This window comes from Oncorhynchus mykiss, chromosome 6 (assembly GCF_013265735.2).
Source record: "Oncorhynchus mykiss isolate Arlee chromosome 6, USDA_OmykA_1.1, whole genome shotgun sequence".
NCBI lineage: Eukaryota > Metazoa > Chordata > Actinopteri > Salmoniformes > Salmonidae > Oncorhynchus > Oncorhynchus mykiss.
The window spans coordinates 59,522,609-59,542,977 of NC_048570.1; the positions used below are offsets into that span (position 1 = coordinate 59,522,609).

Consider the following 20,369-nt stretch of genomic DNA (forward strand, 5'->3'; position numbering starts at 1 on the left):
CGTTTTCTTCTTGAGTGGACCATCATGGCGCTGGAACATCATTACAAATTATTTGTTGAGTGCAAATTGACCACACAAAGCCCAACCAGATATAATATTTGACTAAAACATCATTTCAAACCTTGCTTACATTTGTATACGATTATGTGTCTCTCTATTATGTGTGGGAATACTTGGGACCAGATTTCCAAAATGTAAATCACTTGGAGCTGATTTCCTGGTGCTTTTACAGTCTTTTATGTCCATCAATGCAAATGACCCAAAATGAATAATAATATTTTATTTTTGCACAGAAAACATTGGGGGCCAAATAAAACCACCCGCGGGCCAAATTCGGCACACGTGCCAGCAGTTGGGGAACCCTGGTCTACCCTATTCAAACATTAAAGACCTATAATTTTTACTCTGAATCAAGGTACATGTCTATTGATTTACCAAAGATATTTGTATTTATATCCAAAGCCCTGGAGGGATTGACTTTACCACTGTATTACGAGGTTTCAGAAGTCTGTGTGTGTTGATGTAAAATTGGGCTGAAGTTCGGGGAATAGCGATCTGGTCTATTTCTCTGGTTAACTAGAAAAACCAACACACACATAACACTAAGGAATACACTGGAGAGGCAGAGGGAAGGGGGTGTTGATGCATCAAAGAAAGCTAAAAAGTAGTCACTGGGGATTCAGTCCCATGTTAAATACTGAACTAGATTATTAATTGCTGTACCAGAAGAAGCTGTTAATAAGTTCCTCAAAAGAGTGAGTCTTTCTATCTCTCTCTCACCCACTCTCTCCTTCTTTGTCAGTTGTTTTCTTAGAGTCTGTAGATGCCATTCAGCTAGGACTATAAACCCCATACTGTAAGGTCAAACTTCTCCAGTGGTCAGAGCCTCTGTACCTGCACCTGCAGTGTCAGTGTCCTCTCTGTTGAGCAGACACAAACCGGGGCCTCTCCCACTTGTGATTGGCTGAGGACTGTTGGGGCTCAAGGGTACCGAGCAGTAAATTCATCATGTGATGATGGCCTGTATGTCAGCTTGTCTCAGCAGGACTAGGTCAGTGTGTGTGTGTGTGTGTGTGTGTGTGTGTGTGTGTGTGTGTGTGTGTGTGTGTGTGTGCGTTTGTGTGCGTGTGCGTTTGTGTGCGTGTGTGTGTGTGCGCACGCGTGTGCGTGTGTGCGCACGCATGTGCGTGCGTGTGTGTATGGGTGCGTACATGTGTGTATGTGTTTCTGCATGCATGTGTCCGGAAGCAGAGGAGCTGGCCTGGGGATGGACAGTTCAGGAGTGTTCGTCTCTACTCCAGCTCCAATCTATTGCTGACCTGTCACTGCAGACAGCTAATGGATGTCCAAGTCTGTAAGAGTGTAGGCTACAGTCTCTGTGTGCTTGTGTACGGGAAACGGAGAAGACAGAAACAATAAGAGAGGGAGTGAAAAAGAGAACTTCCTGTTGACCTTCTAGAAAGAAGGATTAAAAAAAAGGCTGATAAAAACGAACCTGTGTCAAAAAGTAGCGTTATGACTGAAGCAGTGGCTAACAGAGAGTGATGTATGTGTCAGGCTAACCGTGGGAGCTGAACAGCCAGAGGAGACGGTGTCCTAAACAGAGCAGATCATGTCGACTCGCCCCGATACATGCCAGGTGCTGCTCAAGGCCTCTGAGCCAATTAAGAAAAAAGAAAAAAAAACAACAGAAGAGAGGACGAATAAAAACATCACACTTCCCATGGGCTCAGGAACAGAGGAGGGCCGGGATGGAAAAGTTGCCGTATGGAGTTGGTCTCCTACAAGGTGCTCATATCGCCGCAACATGATCTATCTCTCTCCTATGGCAGACATTACAAGGGCAACCCGGTCTCTGGCTGTCACAAACATGTTCCCAGCACGGCTAAGTGGTCTGCGGGTATCAATAACAGTCACTGTGTTTCCAAGGCAAGAGGACTGGGCTGAGGGTTATTGGAAAGCACCACATGATTAATATAGTTCGTTATGATGAATATATGTACCTTTCTCAGTGACGACCAGGTCTAGAACAAGATCTAGACTTCACTTGCCTCTGTGAGATCGGGTTGTATTTTCAGCGTGTGATCTGCAATGTGTTACACGGTATAAATCTGGCGAAGCTTTATTTCCTGCAAAGCTTAAATTTCTTGGCTTATTTTTTCTGGCATAACTTTTTAAACCTTATCGTCAGTGCTTTCCCCCATGCAAGCTTTGCCTGTCCTTATCTCTCTCTGTCTTCCTCCTCCTCCTCCTCCTCACCCTCCCTTCTCTTATTTTCCTTCCCTCCTTCTCTCTTCCCTTTGCTTGGCCTCTCTCTTCTCTCTTCCTCTCAGAGAGAGAGAGAGAGAGCGAGAGAGAGAGAGAGAGAGAGAGAGAGAGAGAGAGAGCCCTATTTGTCTGCTTTAAGTGAAATCACTCAATTCTCAAAAGTCAGTGGGGGACTTTGGAAAGGGGAGGGCCAGGAGAGGGCCACCTCCAAATAAGTTCCATTAATCACAAGGCAGAGTCTAATGTAACTAATATTTTACAATTAGAGGAGACAAGATGGAGCTAAAAGCCATCTATCTCCCTTACACCACATGATCATCGATTCATAAGGCAGAGCCTGAGACTAGCACAGAGACACATTTACCAGGAAACAGGAGGCCAGGGGATTGTGTGTTTCTGTGTGTGCCTCTCTGTTTGTGTGTGTGTGTGTGTGTGTGTGTGTGTGTGTGTTTAGAGAGATATTACTCTACACTCTACAGTACATACAGTACAACATAGACAACATTTCAGTGTACTGTAAATATGCAGGGATTGTCTAAACTGATTGAGCAGAAGAGATGACATTATGTGGTGAGATGACCAGTGTGTGTCTGGATGTGGGTGGGTCTGGATGTGGGTGTAGATGGGTGTGTATGGGTGGGTGGGTGTGTGGGTGTGTGTTTATTATTGAACAGCGTTAAAGTTTAGGCTTAGAATCCCAAAAGAGTACCGGTATTTCTCAAATTGAAATAACTCAACGTTACGATCTCCCTGTCTATGAGGATAGTGCCAAGCACAGTCTGACAGGCCCAGATTGTCTTATGGTTACAGATTGGTAGCATTCAAACGACAGCTCATAAGTAACTAGCAGCGTAGCCTAGTGGTTAGAGCGTTGGTCTAGTAACCGAAAGGTTGCGAGTTCAAATCCCCGGAGCAGACAAGGTACAACTCTCTAATCCTAGGCCGTCATTGAAAATAAGAATTTGTTCTTAACTGACTTGCCTGGTAAAACAAAAAATATATTTTCAACATTAAATAGACTTGGTTATTCTACACTGTGGTTATGGGGTTGCTGATGTTGGATCAAATTGCTCAAAACAAAAGGTGCCATTTATTGTAGTATTTATTTTATTGTTATTCTATGATACCATTGTCGTGAGTCAGTCCTTTCAGTGCAATGTGAAAACAAGGGCAGAGAGTAGCTAGTTTCCTCCTGATGTGGTAAAAGCTGGTCTTTATCGCCCTCTAGTGGCCAAGGTGGAGCAGTGCATAATGCAGAGACGCCTGCAACATGGAGGCCCGTGAAATTAACCACAGCTGAACAAATGAGTGCAAGGACAGGTTCAACTGGAGGTCACCATCTGCCCAGTTACAACTGCTGGCACACTTGAACGGAGCCGCACCATCATCTTAAGCACATCAATCGCCGCTGCACACATTGCAGCACAATATGGCGTGAAAAGGAAAGAGGAAATGGATGCAGAGAGAGAGGAAGAGAGAGAGACAACGGGCAAGACAAGAGATGTGAGAGAGAGAGAGAGAAAAAAACGAAATGAAGGGAGAAGAAATGTTCATCAAGCTCTGAACAGGGTCATGAGGCAAACTGATGACGCGTCACAGAACATCAAGCAATGAAAAGACATACGAGCAGCATCTAATGAAAAAAGACCTGATGTGTTCTTTAATCAGTGACACGTGCACGATCACATTCACAGTAGGTGAACACACACACATGAATATCCTGGTTTTGATTAGGGACTGTCTGATTTATACCCATACAACACGTCCTTCCTTTAAACACTTTAAGCAGGTAGCCTAGCAGTTCGATTGTTGGGCCAGTAACCAAAAGGTTGCTAGATTGAATCCCCGAGCTGACGAGGTAAAAATCTGTTCTTCTGCCCCTGAACAAGGCAGTTAACCCACTGTTCCTAGGTCGTCATTGTAAATAAGAATTTGTTCTTAACTGATGTATTAAATTACAAATAAATAATACATTTCACTACCAGAGACAGAAGGAGAAAATAATTATGTCAAATGGTTACTCTCTGCGAATGTGAGTTTTATTAGGACCAGATTCCGTGCATAACAAGCGTCCCCCCCCCCCCCACACATCTGGTGCAGTGCAGCTGATCCGTTTAAAAATTAGTCAGGCATTGACCTGGGCCTCTTCCCAGCAGGCTCAGCAGCCGCTGGGTCCTGGCGTTAGGTTAACTCAAGTATGGATCCCATCAACCAGACCTGGATCAGGTTTCAGCCTGTACCACCAAAGAGGAGGAATAAAAACATGAAATACTTACCCCTTGAAAAACATCCCAGACTAGAACTAGGGGAACAAAGCGGACTCCAGTGACGGGTACTTTTGATGTGGGTAAGGAAGTTTGACCTTTTTGAATGTTTTGATACAGTTACTTTCCTGCCTGTGACATTGCTATGGGAAACGGAGAGATTCCTTAGATGAGACGAACGTGGTCTCAGGGGGTGGAAGGTGCTGCACCCTCCAGCTCGGTAATGGACCTGTGAAAAATGATATCACAGCACTATCTGTCTTAGATCACACACACACACACACACACACACACACACACACACTAACCAATTACACACAATATGTCCAAAACAAATTGGCGTGATGGGTAGACTAGAAAAAGAAGAAACAAGGAGAAGAGCAATTATTTGCCCATCCTGAAATAGGACTTGATGGTGTTTTGGAATTAACAAAACATTGGCCCAAGGGCACAGTGCTACAGTTAGCAACACCATTACTTGTCATTTGAGATGTCATGGAACAGGCCAGTTTGGTGCTACACAGTCAGCTCTGTAGTCAGTCAGCACTGTATCCCCTCTGGCTACTTCCTTGTACAGCACTTAACAGTGAAGTCAGGGAGAGGGGAGAAAGATGCATCATTTATATTGCTCATCATTCAGTGCAATATAACAAGCGCTTCACCAACAACAGTCAAGAGAAGTGCTCTCAGCTGAACACTGATCTTTCTTTCGGTGTGTGTGTGTGTGTGTGTGTGTGTATCAGACGGGATGTAGGTCCATTCTGGGTCTCCCTGGTTTGCATGAGTGTGTAAACCATTTTCAGTATGCTTGTACCTGAGGCATTAAGGGTGGAAGTTGATGGCTAGGCCTACATTCATGTGTGTATATATTTTAGAGCACAAAACTACCTGAGTCTGCATAGGTCAGTTCTCCATCCAATGCAGTGAGGTGACGTTGTTGTTTGTGGTGGGATGACAATATCATATAGGCCTACCATAATTAGTTTGTAGTAGTCAATGAAGCTCTGCGATAAAGGACTAGACTGGAAACGGAATAGTTTTGAGGGAGTGGGATATTCAGACTGTCGTTCACTCAACACTGGCATTTTGATGCTTTATTTTCTCCTAAGTGACTGTTATCCTGGGGGGGGGGGGGGGGGGGGGGAGAAACAACCCATCGCTCGACAACAATCCGTTATAGTTTGAATACATTTTATTTTTATTATAAGTACAGTTCAGTAGTTACAAAACGAAGCATCTGCCATGAGAATACAGCAAACAAAAGGTTTTCAGCTCACAAGACAGGTTCGTACGTGGAATGCTCATATACCGGTTCAGAGAGAGCCAGACAGTTAATATTAACCTCTCAGCTATACAACCACACAACGGAGAGAAGGGGAGAGAGGGCGTCACTATGGGACTGACCGGGCCCTCTGATTGGTTAACTCAGACCCAGTCCCACAATCCACTTCTCAGCACCCTGTTTAATTCCCAACAATACCACTTTTTGTTTTATATTTCTCGTCCTTTTTTCTCCTCCTTCATATTTTGGAATTGGGAATTCTAAAGTCAAGAAAAGCAAATTAAAAACAGTTTTTTTTTTGTGTGTGTGTGGAGTTGAATTTCAACCCGATGTGGAACTTGAGCATTGATCATCACTCTGCTTTAGAGTAACAACCAGCATGTAAATGATGACCACACAGGTGACTTGCATGCCTTGGGTTGGCACTATGATAACAGTTTTGTCAAAGCCATGTACTGTGGTCCTTCAAACTGAAAATGTACTGTATATATATATGTGCACTGTACATACCGCATTAGAATTCTCAGGGTTCACAAGAGGACATAGAAACATTTCACAATGTCAAGGGACACACAGACACACACACACACACACCTTCATTGTAGTTAGTGAGCTAGTTTTGTACTGTATAGATTTTGATTTATAATACTAATCACAGCGCAAAATACTTTTGGGAGAAAAAACAAATCCTTCTATGCATAATGTATTATGTATATAAGGGCATATGTTTGGAGCACATGAGTAGATTGTCAATCTTTTTCTTTTTTCTTTGAAATGTAAGAAGGCAAAAAAAAAAGTACAGTACTTGGAAGAAAAGGAAAACGGATCGACCCTAAGGCCTACCGTCTAAAACAACTAGCTTCGTGGATGCAACAACGGATGACTGTATCTAAGGCTAGACAATATTTGTTTTTTCCAGTTTTTTCTTCTTCTCCTTCTCCTTCTCCTTCTTCTTCTTCTTCTCCTCCTTCTTCTTCTTCTTCTTCTTTTTTTTTAAAGTAAATACATCAAACCGTTTCAGTAGTCAGTAACACTTTGCAACATTGATCGGTGGCAGTATCTTACAAACATTTGCAACACTACAGTCCTCGAAGTCAATAAGAGAGATGAAAAGGGGAGAAAATACAATCCCGTTTTGTTTTTCATATCTTCTCTTCAAGCTCTATGTTTACCTACAGGACAAGGTCGTGTAAACTAGTCATCACTGTCACTTCAACACCTTCTGCTCTTCACAAACAGCGTTTTTTTTTTTTTTTGTTTTTTGTTGTTGCTACTTCTCTCTTTTTACATTTAGTTCTGAGCATTTACAGGCTCTGTGATATAGAGTGAGAAGAGTCTTCCCTTCTGTCCTGTTCCTGTTACGGGGAGGGGGTGGGGTGAGGATCCTCAGTCCTCTGTCCATCGTCACACTTTACTGTACAATGCTCGGGCTTTCTCTCCTCGTTGTCACATCTACTAACATCCCAATCATATCTGAAAACTACTGCTCTCTCTTAGTTAGCTAGCACAGGAAAAGATTGTCAGAGAATGTCATACTTCTGGTTTAGTTTTTAGTTTTTCAGTTTTTCTTCTCCCTGTTAGTTTGTTTTTGACACGCAGAGCATTGTGCCCTAAAACAGGGTAGAAAACAGCAACTAAAATGTGCGTGGCAATAAGTGTGCTTGGTCTCCATAGATGGTTGGTCTGGTCAAAAGGAGCTTGTTAAGCTACAGCTCCAGCTGGACAAGAGTGGGAATGGTACAGTCCAGGGACAATACCATTACTGTGATCCAGGGGTCACTGAATACCTGTCTTGTACTGGATCTGATAGGAGAGAGAGAGAGAGAGAGTCTGTCGTACAGGTGAAGCACAGGTCAGCACAACAGTTCAGTCTGAATATTATCTGCTTTTTTTTTGTCAACAATGATGGACGCCATCTTGGATCAAGGAATGTGTCATAGTAGGGGTGTTTTAGGGACTGTCATTTAGCAGGTAGTTTCAGCAAAAACATCAAAAGGAGAGACATGAAGAAGACAGAAGATGGAGGGAGGAGTCATCCATGAGAGGACAGGAAACAGAATGGTTAAAGTCGCTGTCTGTCTGTCACTTTGCTGAGCGTCACATCCAGTGGCCTCTACAAGTCATTTCAGCAGGTCTGTCTCTGTCTCCTCTCCATCCTCACACAGGGCAGAAACACTCCTTCATAGTTCCTTTTGAATGACTTCTCTTGTTTGATTGTAGCATGTTTTAAATCAACGTCGTTGATATAGTGTGTTCCTTCATCATCACCATCATCATCATGTTCCTGCCTTGCTCCAGCCGGGTGCTCGGGCGGGAGTTAGTCTCTGTTAAGAGAGGCTGCGTCGTGCGTCTCAGTGTCAGCTAGGTTAGGCAGCGCGAGGTTAGGGTCGAGGGTCAGCGCGGGGCCCAGGGCTCCATGGCCTTCCTCCTCTCCTACCCACAGATGAACTACAGTTAAGAGAACAAACGCAGATTAACAAGACTGCCCCGGCCCCCACCACAGCCACAACACTAAACATAGCATAGCAGTTATACACACAAAATGGCCACCTCTTGCTGTAACAAACATCACAAAGGGTGAAGTAAGAGCAAAACAGAAACTGACATTCTGTTCAGGAACCAAGATTTAGCATTACACATATATGACAAAAAAACTTCTAGACTAACATTGAGATGACTAAATAAAGAAAATGCTAAACTTGGTTCAAATGTATGCTAAGCCTCTAACAGGGACTCAGAGGTGAGGTTGTGAGGTGTTTAGCAAAGGTTGCAGTCTAAAAATGGTATGAGGCACTAGCAGTAAAATGATTTCCATACTTTTTCCAAGCAAGTTTGTTTGCTAGATAAGTGTGATAACTTGGTGATCATGTACTCAAGTAAGCAATTATACCACATGTTTGAATCCCAGACAGCAAAACATGCTCATCTTCAAGTTCTGCAACAGTGTGAGAGCTAAATAACACCATTTCTGTTTCCTTTCACAGTTCCATTGCCATTTTTTTTGGCAATAAAATCTACCGAATACATCTCCATGTCATGCTCTTTTTTCAAAGTGCCGTTATGAAACTAACAAAATGAAATGAAAATCGCTTTTAATCGATCGTGCTGTCGCAAGGAAGATATCGAAAAAGAAATGAAGAGTCGGTGCAGAGCGACGGAAAGCTAAAAACAGGAGCATCGTTTTGATTTCTCAAAGAGCAAAATTACTGCGGCCACCTGCTCTCTCTGTATTAAAGCACATAATCACACCGTCACGCTCAAATCAAGATGTACTGTACGTTCACTTACAACTCCTATGTCAAACAGTTCCGAAAAAAAGGCTGATGACGAGGATTCTAACGAGAATAAAATAGCTCTCAGGGCTCGTCTGAGTTACACGCAATCTTCATTCACACTTGAAACATCCTATGCCAGACGCATCAACGAATGAAAACGTTCATCTCTGGGGGTTAACCTTTCAAGACATACCACACACAACTGCTTTCATCTCTCGAAGAGAGAGCATCACTGTTCTGCCCATCATTTGCAGTCTCATCTGCATGGTTCTGTACGACGACGCAGTCTTAAGGAAATACTGTCAGAGCCAACTTTGACCACTAGATGGCAGACTAAGCCTGTGTATGTCATGTATGCTTTTTTATAGGGTTATATGATGGAACAGACGGTTGGTTTATACTATTCTCTGTCTACATCTATGTTTCACGCATAAATCTATCATTACTCAGCCATTCACTAAGGAATCAGACTAAATGTCTATCAACAGCTTCATTTTGGAACGCATCCAACGGCTAATTTACGGAGCCCCTCCCCCTCCGCCCCTAAACAAAATATGTTGTCGTAGTCCACCTAATAAACAAATAAATGTTTTTCTTGACATAAAAAGTATCTGGTCTCTCAAAGGTGGCTTCTCCTCGTGATTTCCCTGTTGTTTTTTTGTTTTTTTTACTTCCAGTAATGAGTTACAGATTAAGCCCCATATTTGATTTTCACTGTTCATTAACTAAGCCACCTGGAATGTTATTATTTAAGCATGACATTTCTTCTCCCCCAACAACTGCCACTGCGAGCAGGAGACTTCCAGGCCAACTTTATAGATTCCTCATAACTTCCTCTCAGTTTTAATTTCCCATTCGGGTGCAGAACAGATGCACCTCACCAGCCAACCCAAGGACCTCGTTGACATTCCACTTGTGTCTGCCATCTTAAAAACAACTACTGTTTATCATACCAGGTCAATACTGTTTAAATAAATACTATCTGGTTAATGCTGTAGACTACATACTTTATCATTATAATGTAAGGAATCATTAGGAAAAGCATTATGGAAATGTATTATGCAAAAAAAGAATAATATTGGGATGGGTAAATGCTACAATTTATACAACAGCATCAGGCCAGCAAGACTCTCTATATCTGTGACAACTGATTAGATCATTATTTGTATAATAACGTATATATTTTACACTAAATTGCAAAAATGCACCGTAGTCAAAAGGACTAATGAAAATGCTGAAAGGGTGAGGACGCCCTCTACTGGTAAACTGTGAGATAACAGTCAGAATGGCCATTTACTGGAGTAGAGGGCCCTAGATACCCAGGCATATGGTAAGAGGACACATAGCTCCAGGATCCACCCTGTGTTAATACATGTGTCATGCTTAACAGAATGGATAAATGAATAGACGGACAGAACAATGGCCTAACACAAGGCTGAGAGCATGTGTTGTAAACCGCCTTGGGAAATATTAGTGTTTATAGCGTGGGGGTCTCTAAGCAGTTTCTCACCTGACATTCACAAGCCATTTTGCTGTGAAAGCCTCGCTAGTACGCAAACTACACAAGACTATTAAGCTAATCGGTTACTATGGAAAACAGTATAAATCCTTCTATTTTACATTGTGTATTGCTCTGGATTTGTTACTGGTGTGTAAAGGTTTGAGACACACAAAAAAATAGAAATCTGATGAGGCCAAAACAAAAGCAGGAGAAGTAATTCCCCCAGACAATCCTAGCCTCCATGTAGATTAAGTGCTAGTCTTCTAATGATGTGGGTTTGACTGCATGAGACTTGAGTTTAGCTGTAACATAAGTGCCATGGAAGTGACTGATGCCCTATGTACATTTGAGTCTGCTGCAGGCAGGCAGGCAAACAGGCAGTTACAATAGAGCACTGCCATTGAAGGTGCCTCTGAGGACTTCCTTCTCTCCCAGGCATCCGGCGACAGTCGACAAAAAGTGTTGTTTTTGGCAAAGGTAGGCCTCATTGTAAAGCCAGTATTTATAAATATGTAAATATGAACAGCACACACTACCGCTTGAGCGCGAGGATGTGAACCCAAATCATATTTTTAGAAGGTTTTAATGAATACGGGATGTTTATGAATACCATTTGCTGCGATTCACGAAGACAAGAGGAATCCACATCCACCCCCATCCCTCAAAGCACCACTAAAGAAGAAAAAAGCACATCTGCGGTGAGACACAGCAGGATCTTGGTGTTTATGGCTGTTTCTGCTCAGATCCCCATTAGAAAGCACACTACCGCGTTAAGGTGCACAAACAGTGACAAACTCCTGCATGTGGTAGTGGCACAATGGATCGGTTCCCAGCTATACTGCATCAAGGAAGACGATTTGTGTTCCTTTTTTAGGTCAGACAAAAGTACAAAAGGAGAATCCATATATGCGGGAAGGGGGGGGGGGGGCTATTTTGCTCTATCTGATATTGTATTTTTAAAGAATGGCGCTACACAATGTAGGTATTGTTGTTTAAGATGCTATTTTATGCGTTCCTCCTTGCCCGTAGGTATTGTATGAGACATGGGTGTCCAGGAAAAAGCTAGGTCTTGGCTGAGAAACAGTGGGCTGGAGTGAGTGCCCTCCCTCTCCCAGTGACTGTTTCTGAGACTAAGATGGTTGGATAGATAATACCTCCGCTGAGCAATTTAAGCCCAAACACTCTGATGCAACAATCGGTCTTCTTTGCCTGATAGCGTTTTCTCCCCCCCCCCCCCCCCCCCTCTTTTCCAAATGACTTTCTTTCATATCTAATTATATTTGCTAATGATCTTAGAAGAGAATAATGGAATGTGCTTGATCTATTACCTTTTTTTTTCAATACATAAATACAATACAGAGAGAATGGCTATTCAGACAGAAGAAGTATGCAAGATTGTAGTGCTTCTAATGGGCAAAATAACCCTCTGAGCCAGAGCACTAATGGAGGGATTTGAACTCACGGATCACAGAACAGCGAGAGCGTTGTTCTAACTCCGAATTCAAACACGCAGTCACAATTTGAGCCTAAGTCGACAAACAAATGGCACATAGGCCCGTTTTTGTGTCAGGGTCGTGACATGAGGGTTGGTTGTGTGACTGGCTAGCAGTGGTAGAAAAAGTACCCAATTGTCATATTTGAGTAAGAGTAAAGACCCTTAATATAAAATGACTCAAGTAAAAGTGAAAGTCACCCAGTAAAATACTACTTGAATCAAAGTCTAAAAGTATTTGGTTTTAAATATACTTAAGTATCAAAAGTAAATGTCATTGATAACATGTACTTGTAAAAAGTATCTAAAGTGAAATGTAGAAGTATAAATCATTTCAAATTCACTTTATTAAGCAAACCAGACAGCACGATTTTCTTGTTGTTTTTATTGTACGGATTGCCAGGGGCACACTCCGACCCTCAGACATCATTTACAAACGAAGCATTTGTGTTTAGTGAGTCCCCCAGATCAGAGGCAGTAGGGATGACCAGGGATGTTCTCTTGATAAGTGCGTGAATTGGACCATTTGACCTTTAGGGTGTCAGGGAAAATGTACGGAATAAAAACAACAGTATTTTCTTTAGGAATGTAGTGAAGTAAAAGTAAAAAATGGTCAAAAATATAAAATAGTAAAGTACACACACCAAAAACAACTTAAGTAGTACTTTAAAGTGTTTTTACTTAAGTACTTTACACCACTGCTGGCAAGGCATTAGCAGCCTGTTAGACCCAACAGTAAGGGGGGTTGTTTGAATGTGACCCCAGAGGGCAGGACCCTCTCCCTAACGCGTGTGAGTCTCAAAGCAGGACAAAGTGTTGCATGAGTAGGTTTGCACAATGTGGAGAGCAAACTTGACCATGTGATCACTGACTTTTGCCTTCACCCTCCATTTTGTGTGGTAGAGCTACTGCTCAAGGCTCATCTATCTCTCTCTCTCACTCTAAGCATGCCAGTGTGCCTCTCTTAGGGCCCTGCTAATGAATAGCCCTGCACTCCCTTGCCAAGCCCCGGTCCCCTCTTAATCCTCTCCTCCATTCTTCCCTCGGTCTTTTTCCCACAGGCAGCCGGACAGCCATGCCATGACAGACGCACTAACCCCCCCCCCCCCCCCCGCATTAATGGAAGGAAATGGCATTCGATCTCTATTTGATCTCCTAATCATTTCTGCTGAAATGATAATGAGCGCCCTTCCAATCTTCCCACAGAGGATAAAATAAATAGAAGAGATCCTCTCTGTAGCCGAGAAATGACATCTCAGTCACCCCCCCATGCACTCATAACCAACAAATAGCTCCCCTTTAAATAAGCAACATTTCAAATACACACACACACACACAAACTTGCACACCCACATGCACACACACTGGCGACTGCTGTCTGTGATTCTTTTCAGCTGACCTAATCCTGATTGATTCGTTCAGCAGATAAAAACTCTGTCCACTTCTGCCCTTTACTGCGGGAACATAATACCAGCCTTTATTCAGCAACAATGTAACATAATGGCGTTGGAATGTGCAAAAAAAAAAAATCCCATGCTTGTGGTTTGAGCACAAGCTGTAGTCTAATGTAGAAGGGGAGGGGAAAAAATAATTAACCACAGAGTACCACAAGTGCGCTGGAACTAACAAGGTCAACCAAAGGCTGTCGCTAAAACTTTTTCTGTTGTCTCTGTAGAGGGCACGTTCTGGTTGGTGGGACGAGCCGGGGATCTTCTGTACTCTACCCCCCCCCCCCCCCCCCCCCCCTGTCTCTATTGTAAAAGGAAACGTTTGTCTGGCAACAGGAAGAGGTGAGGTCATCTGTGCTCATCAGGCCTCATTTGAGTATGAAGCATGCTTTTTATTCTATCAAGCCTGTACGCAGGGAGGGCCTAGCTGTGCTTACATAGACCGCACACACTTCCTTCCTTCACTTACACATGGACTACAGGCTGGGAATGTTACCGTTCCAGGTGTTAGTGATTTTCAATGGACAAGAATGACTGTGGCAAGCTACCGTACAGTACATGACTTCAGGGCTATAAAAAGAAGAAGATGAGATCACAACACCTGTCAAAATTAAGGTTTCAATTACACAACATACAGACATGAAAGAGCACACACACGCACGCGCGCACACACACACACACACACACGCACGCGCGCGCACACACACACACACACACACACACACACACACACACACACACACACACACACACACACACACACACACACACACACACTCCCTCAAACACTGACACAGAGGGACAGTTTCAGTTCTAGAGCCGTAGCGGCTAAAACAACATAAAGATATTCCAAGGCCCTCTCGCAGGCATGTCCTGTATTAATTGTCTGTGCTAATCTCACAGCTCTGGGCTCCCTCGAGTGTGTGGTATTATTCGCACTAGCATCGCGCCACTGCCATATCTGGTTACTAATTTTGTGTGGCGTCGCGCTGCGGAGGGAATGGAGAAGAACGCTGAAGCGACACTGTCAGCCTGGGACGAGGTCCCCTCTGAGTGACGAGAACGACACTGTCTGTCACTTCAGAGAAACGGAGGGGGGGGGAGTGAAAGACAGTGAGAGAGAGAGAGAGAGAGAGAGAGAGAGAGAGAGAGAGAGAGAGAGAAAGAGAGAGAGATGAGGAGAAACAGAGTGGGCCTGTCACTGCACCACCTCACAGGTTCCCTACTCTACCACTACAGACAGACTGAGCACAGGAACCTGCCTGCCGCTGGAGCACAGCACCTCCTAGGGCAGGAATCACTCTACAATATAAGACGGGCTCCTAGTGGATCAGGGACAGGAGTTTAAAATAAGAAGAGGATGCAGCTGGAGACCTAGGATGTGCTCCGCGATGAGGATCCAGACGAGCAGGTAGATGCAGACAGGGAACTCTTCACTTTCTCTGTGTTCATCGTAAACTTTGAATACACTCGTGATTGTGGAAGCACCCAACAGTAATGATACAGAGCTCAACGGTGAATAATCTGAGGCTTACTATTGTGATAAGGACAATAAAGAGAGTTTACGGGCAAGATCACACAGTAGGGCGACACCAGAAATGTCTCTGAATGCTGGCACTCTCTCTCTGTTCGATCCCTCTCCTATCCTCCCCCCATTCCCCCCCGTCCCCGTCCTCCCACCCCCCCGTCCCCCCTCCCACATCACCACAGTGTGCTGCAATGGAAAATCACGAGCACCTGGCTTGTTTTTTTACATTTTTAATATGATTTTGCAGACTTCCTCTGGTCTCTGATGATTCAACAGTTCCCGGTATAACATCTGCTACTTACTCTTACTGGGTCTCAATTAAGACAGCGCTATTCATGAATCAACTTGTATTTATGTTTCTGTTTTTCACATATGTGCTCGAGAAAGAAGAGCCAAACGGGCCCAACCACGCTCAAAGAAGATGTTAAGAATAAGGTCAAAAAGTGAGTACAGACTTAGAGAAGCTCTGGCAGTAAGGGGACACGTATTAGAGGGAATAAAAACAACAACAGCTTTAAACCTACAAAAGCTGGGCTGTGAATTAGCATCCGCCTTTAAGAAGGGACCAAAGAGAAGTGGTGATATGATTATGTAAATGAAAACAGGATTTCCTGCTTGCTGGAAGCATTTCTGACCCGTTCTCATTGCAAATCCTCCATTTAAGAATAATTCCCGAAGGGAACCCCTCCGTTGCTTAACGGGATAATTATGATATACGAAACCTTCCCGGATCACCCCCCCCCCCCCATTTCTCCGGCTCAGTCTTCCTCTCCCTCCCTCTCTTACCCTGCCATGGTCAGCCAGCACATCCAGGAGGCTCATTGTTTCCGCTCCAGTAACAGAAACAGCGAAAGAAACAGAAGATTTTCTTCTGCAACTACATTTGACATACACAGGTTGTTAATTCTACAGCTTCTTTAAATGGGGGGGGTCGGGGGGAACATGTCCATATATACTGACACACACCATCTCTGTTTTTACCTCAAACTCAAGATCAATCACAGATTATTATTGTTCTGGTCAAGTCCAATTCAACTTGAGGGGTATTATAGTACACATCTACATTGGGGCATTGAGTTTAACACCATATGAAGCCTTTTTTTTCTTTTTTTACCTCTAGTGGACTGTTTGGACTTTACTTCCTGGTGAATCCTTAGCCTCTGCTACAGCACAGTATCTCTAACCGCAGGCCTTCATTCTAAGCAGTGACACCCTGCTCTTCATGATTAGACCAGCTCCTCCCACTAGGATCTTTCCTATTACCCCTCTCAGTCAGCCTGTAACACGTGACCTCAGTGTGGGAGAATGGATTTGAGGATGGAATTGTATCACATATTACTGAGCTCTCGAAGTACATGTGTGGCAGAGCGTTGGGAGGCAGTGTGAAAGGCAGCCTCTTCAAGGTTTAGCGTGGCTTTGTGTGTGCGTCCTTCGGCCCACGGTGGATGAACGCCACTGTCTAGCTTTAAACAGGATGGAGGGACTAAAGCAGCCGTGACCAGAGGCTATCAGCACAGGCCACATCTCAACCCCGGCTACAGTCCCCTTGTGATCTGACACAGCCCGTACAATATAACACACACACACACACACACACACAGAAATCCCTTTAAAAAAAAAACGATACATGAAAAGGGCAAAGGGAAATGACTCCGGTACAAACATGTCATATTCAGATCTACAGTTTAATTGCAGGCTAGGCCGTTGTTTAGTTTTTTTTTTATTTACTTTAAAGACGTTTTTAGAGAGCAAGATGTCAAACTATTTGGTGCTGGTGTAAGCACTTACGGCAAGCCTTTTTTCCCTCACTTGACGCGGCCGTAAACAGTGGAGAAAGATCAAAACTATACATCTGAGACCAAGAATCCGTTTTGAGATGACAGATATGGCAAAAGTTTTCCGTGAGATTTAGTGCGAAGAGGGAAACAGATTCGGAGAGCGAAGGCAAATCAAAGAAAGATTTTTGACGCAGAAAGATGTGATCACTGAGGAACGTTGCACAAGGGGACGCGTCCTGTTAAAGTTCTCTCCTTTTTTTTTCAGAGGAGGTCGGGGGCGGGGGGGGGGGGGGGGGGGGGGGGGGGGGGGGGGGGGGGCTCTGTAGTGAAATGGCCCCCTACGCAAACTCACCACGGCAACAAAAAAAAGGAGATGTTCTCTTTCGCTCCGGAGCGATAATGTGTAATATCAATTATTTATCTCCAAACACTGTTTATGAAGCTGGGGTGGCAGTTCTAATCAGCAGCGAGCGGAACATAAAATTTCACCACACGGACGAGGCGTTTTTCAGAATCATTACTTTGTGTGCGCTTCTAATTGAGTCCTCATAAATTACCAAGTAGGTAAAGTCTTGGTGATGATTGTTCCTGCTCTTGGCCAGTGCCGTGCCCTTGGAGGGACGAGACAAGGTAGTGACACCCTCAAGAGGAACACTTCGTTGCTCTGTGCATGACGCTCTGTCTGGTGTGGACAGTGTCTTACGGTACAGGTAGACAACATGACTGAGATAAGGATGAGAAAGGACCCACTGGGCGCGGACGTCAATTCAACATCTATTCCACGTCGGGTCAACGTAATTTCATTGAAACGATGTGGAAACAACGCTGATTCAACCAGTGTTTGGCCAGTAGGGAGAGATGAAAGGGGAGTTCCCTGTCCGGACATATTGATTGAACAACTCAAGAATACAGTGTTCTTCAGTTTCTATGGCGCACATCTCACTAGTATAAAATATGATCAACATTATCATTAGTTGACTCATTTCCAGGATGGTAATGCAGAAACAAGTCTAAAGCTAATGCAGAAACAATCCTATTTTGATCACTCACTCCTCTCGTTGTTTTGACATTGAAATCCATAACATTCCTTTTGTTCCTTTGCCTTCTCTCTCTTTTCCCAAGGCTGAGAAACATCAGACATGAGAACCATTTACCCGTTTCTAATATAAAAACCCGGGAAATGTACCTGGGATTATAAGTCATTGACAAATAACCTTGCTGAGAGATGCAAACTAGATTTTGTTCAAAGCTCTCCGACAGCCTCAAAAGAGATTAGTTCAGTTCTTACCAGTTCAGTGATGTCACGGGGGAAATGTGTTTAAAGCCACATTGATTTATTGAAAGATTTCCCAATGAGAAGACGTCTCTCGACTTAGCGGCGAGTTTGTGAGCGAGCACGCTTGCGTGTGTGTGTTTATGCACCTCAAATAAATTAAACAAACTGCAAAGAACTGAGAACAGAGAAGACATATTTTTGAACAAATTAAGAGCAGAAGTTACACTTAGAGACTGCCGTTTGATGGCTGAGACAACCACTTTTCCTTTGTCGTTTTCTCTCTCTCTCTCTCTCTCTCTTTCCGTTTACCACATGCTGTTTATCCTGCTGAAAACAGTGATTGTAGAGCGCTGAGACACACAGGAGAGATGACGAGGTTGTATAATAAGGCTCTTTTGTTCCCCTCGGGGAGTGAGCACAGCATTCATTTTACACTATTACCTTTTTTAAGAGTAATTATGAGCCTCTGGTGCAGAGGTCTGTGGGAAACAGTGGGCTGTACAGGCCAGCCTATGAGTGGCCTGAAGTGGATGGGACCGGAACCATCAAGATGTCACCCCACACAACTGTCAGAGTGGATGACGTTAACCCTCTCCCCTAAACTCTCTTGATCACAAGCTCGCTCTCCCTGTCTCCCTGTCTCTCTTTCTCTCTGCTATCTCTCTCTCTCTCTGGTTCCCTCTCCCTGTCTGTATCTCTCTCTTTTTCTCGCTCTTTCTCGCGATCTCATGCTGCTTACTTTTAACTCATGAGGTCAGACGGAACCCCTGGGCAGTTCTCCCAGAATTCTGAGCCTGGTGAAGTCCTGCAGAGTGCCTTCTGCAACTATGGAGTGACCGCCAGAAACACACTGTTGAACTAACCCTACCAGCAAAAACCTGATCATATCCATCCATAATAAATGCCCCAAATATGTTGCGATAAAGGTCAAGCAAGGGCATTTTAAGTGCTGTATTCAAGCAACTATGCCCAGATATTTCTTTCAGACTAACGTGATGCCCTTGGATGACGGGAAGGCACATCGATGGCTGCCGTTCACCCCCCCTGCCTTCTCGCTGCTCTCCAGGCGTGGGAGGATGACAGCACAATGATCCCTTGTCCAAATGAAAGGCTTTGTGTATTCATCTATAACTGCCCACCATGCAAAGATAACCAGCCACACTCAGGATCAATATAGAACAGACAGAATAAAAACAAAACTACAACAGAAGATGAAGAATGTGTCTCTCCTCTCCTTTTCTTTATGGACAAAGAAGATAAAGAGAGGAGGGAATGACTGTTCGACTGACAAAAGTCGGACCAGTAGAGAGATCCGTGAATCCATCGAGTAACTTTAAGTTAAGGTTATTTCAAACTCCTAGTATCACATCTTAATTCTCTTATCTGTAAATGTAACCGGTTAACAGAGATCTGACATGCTTTTCTATCAACGTATGAAACCGAGCAGGCGTACTGTCTAGTTGGACTGTGGGTTATCGCAGAGAGACAGGAGTGAACTTTTGGGGTGGGCGGGTGGACGCCTTTAAACAGCGGCGAGAGAAACACGGCTCTGCGGCAGTGAACAAACACAGCCTCTCCAGCTAAAAAGCGTGCCAGCCAAACACGGGATCAAACAGTCCAGCGTTTGGGTGTAACGATATCGACAGAATGTCAAGCACATAACAAGGTCTGGCAAAAGGGGGGGGGGGGGGGGGGGGGGGGGGGGGGGGGGCTAGGCTGGTGTGTGTATAGTCAAAAAGACATACAAACACAAACACACACACAAACATCCTTGCCTGTCAATCAGCATAATACAATATGGCTACAATCTAGCATAACATAAATGCAAGCAGTAGAGAACAAACGGCCAAGAGAGCGCTTAGATGAGGAAACAAGCAGACGATTAAACTGAGTTCCATAAAAATAAAAACTAATTTAAAAATCCTTGAGTGGGTATTAAAAACATGTACAGCTGAAGTCAGAAGTTTACATACACCTTAGCCAAGTACATTTAAACTCAGTTTTTCACAATTCCTGAAATTCAATCCGAGTAAAAATTCCCTGTCTTAGGTCAGTTAGGATCACCACTTTATTTTAAGAATGTGAAATGTCAGAATAATAGGAGAGGGAATTATTTATTTCAGCATCTATTTCTTTCATCACATTCCCAGTGGGTCAGAAGTTTACATACACTCAATTAGCATTTGGTAGCATTGCCTATAAATTGTTTAACTTGGCTCAAACGATTTGGGGAGCCTTCCACAAGCTTCCCACAATA

General features: G+C 43.8%; 1 protein-coding gene across 5 annotated transcripts in view; it reads right to left on the bottom strand.

The window, feature by feature from the left end:
• znf536 (zinc finger protein 536) overlaps positions 1–20,369 on the bottom strand; it is a 191,302-nt gene that overhangs the window by 15,517 nt on the left and 155,416 nt on the right. Inside the window, exon 8 of one of the 5 annotated variants that reach the window (XM_036980617.1) lies at positions 5,710–8,262. The exons of the other annotated variants lie outside the window; for them this stretch is intronic. Coding sequence (XP_036836512.1) covers positions 8,132–8,262 — 131 coding nt within the window. The 3' untranslated portion in view covers positions 5,710–8,131. Of the gene's footprint in view, positions 1–5,709; positions 8,263–20,369 lie in introns of those variants that run through there. 5 annotated transcript variants of the gene reach the window in all.